At 41.1% G+C, this 977-nt stretch overlaps 1 protein-coding gene across 1 annotated transcript in view; it reads left to right on the top strand.

The window, feature by feature from the left end:
* Positions 1–592, top strand: part of LOC104465842 (dedicator of cytokinesis protein 4-like) — a gene marked incomplete at its 3' end in the record, with an annotated part of 27,580 nt that extends 26,988 nt beyond the window's left edge. Inside the window, exon 17 of the mRNA XM_010079048.1 lies at positions 425–592. Within this exon, the coding sequence (XP_010077350.1) occupies positions 425–592 (168 nt within the window). The remainder of the gene's footprint in view (positions 1–424) is intronic.
* Positions 593–977: the final 385 nt, after the last annotated feature.

Below are 977 nucleotides of genomic sequence, written 5' to 3'. Positions count from 1 at the left end.
ACAGGAACATAGATACAGTGTGAAAGGCCCTCCTCTCAACATTCTCATTTCCACCAGAAACTTTTCCTCTGATAAAAAACAAATTGCTAGTCCAGGATCCTTTATTTTAGAGATGATTTGTTGGTTTCTTATTAGTTTTGTTCTTGTCCCTTGCTTCTTCAGTTACTGAATTGGCTCTTGATTTAATTTTTCCCTCTTTTCTGTTTAAGTCCTCATGCTGTTACCTGAGAGCTTAAGAAATAATACTGAAGCTTAACCAGACTTAAGGGCAGTTCTTGGGAACTACTTAATGATATATCCACTGGGCACTTTCTTAGTGGTAGTGGAGCCAAACCAACATGCAGGAAAGACCAGGAGATGTGCTTTAAATAAAGCAGTTTTACAGTTTGCCACAAAGAAAAAATTATCCCATTTTTGCTCCCAGACTGCAAACTCTTGCTTTGCCAAGTGGAATGTGACTTCTATCCCCCACTCTACCCGAGATTCGATAAGGGAGGCTGAGGAGCTCGTAGGCCCAGTCTCCACTCTCTCTGAGACTCGTCCAGCAGGAAAATCTCTCAATCTGTCTCTACCCTCAGTGTCCCAAGAGAGGGTAAGTAGAGAATTAACTTGCTTGTACAGTGGAGTATGTTTCAAAGGTGAGAAGGTCTGACAGTTTCTTTCTGCCCTCATAACCACAAATGAGGATATATGTTACTGGGGAAGGGTGCAATGTCTTTCTCTGGTGCTCTGTTCCCTGAGCAGTAAAAATGAACTGTGATTAGAAACAAAATACTGATTCTCTGCCCTCTGATTAAGAAGGGGAAAATAAATCATCAGGACAATTCTGAGGCGATATCTTAGAGATACCTGCAACTCCCATTAGAATGTAGATGCTCAAACCATTCCTTGTCCTTTCTATTTTTATTCCAATACCAGTTAGTTTCAACAGTCTTGGTTGGAGCTTCACACCAGGAGTTAATAAGGAAAGGACCACC

This window comes from Pterocles gutturalis, unplaced genomic scaffold (genome assembly GCF_000699245.1).
Source record: "Pterocles gutturalis isolate BGI_N339 unplaced genomic scaffold, ASM69924v1 scaffold30493, whole genome shotgun sequence".
Classification (NCBI taxonomy): domain Eukaryota; kingdom Metazoa; phylum Chordata; class Aves; order Pterocliformes; family Pteroclidae; genus Pterocles; species Pterocles gutturalis.
This window is presented reverse-complemented; position numbering and strand designations above follow the sequence as displayed.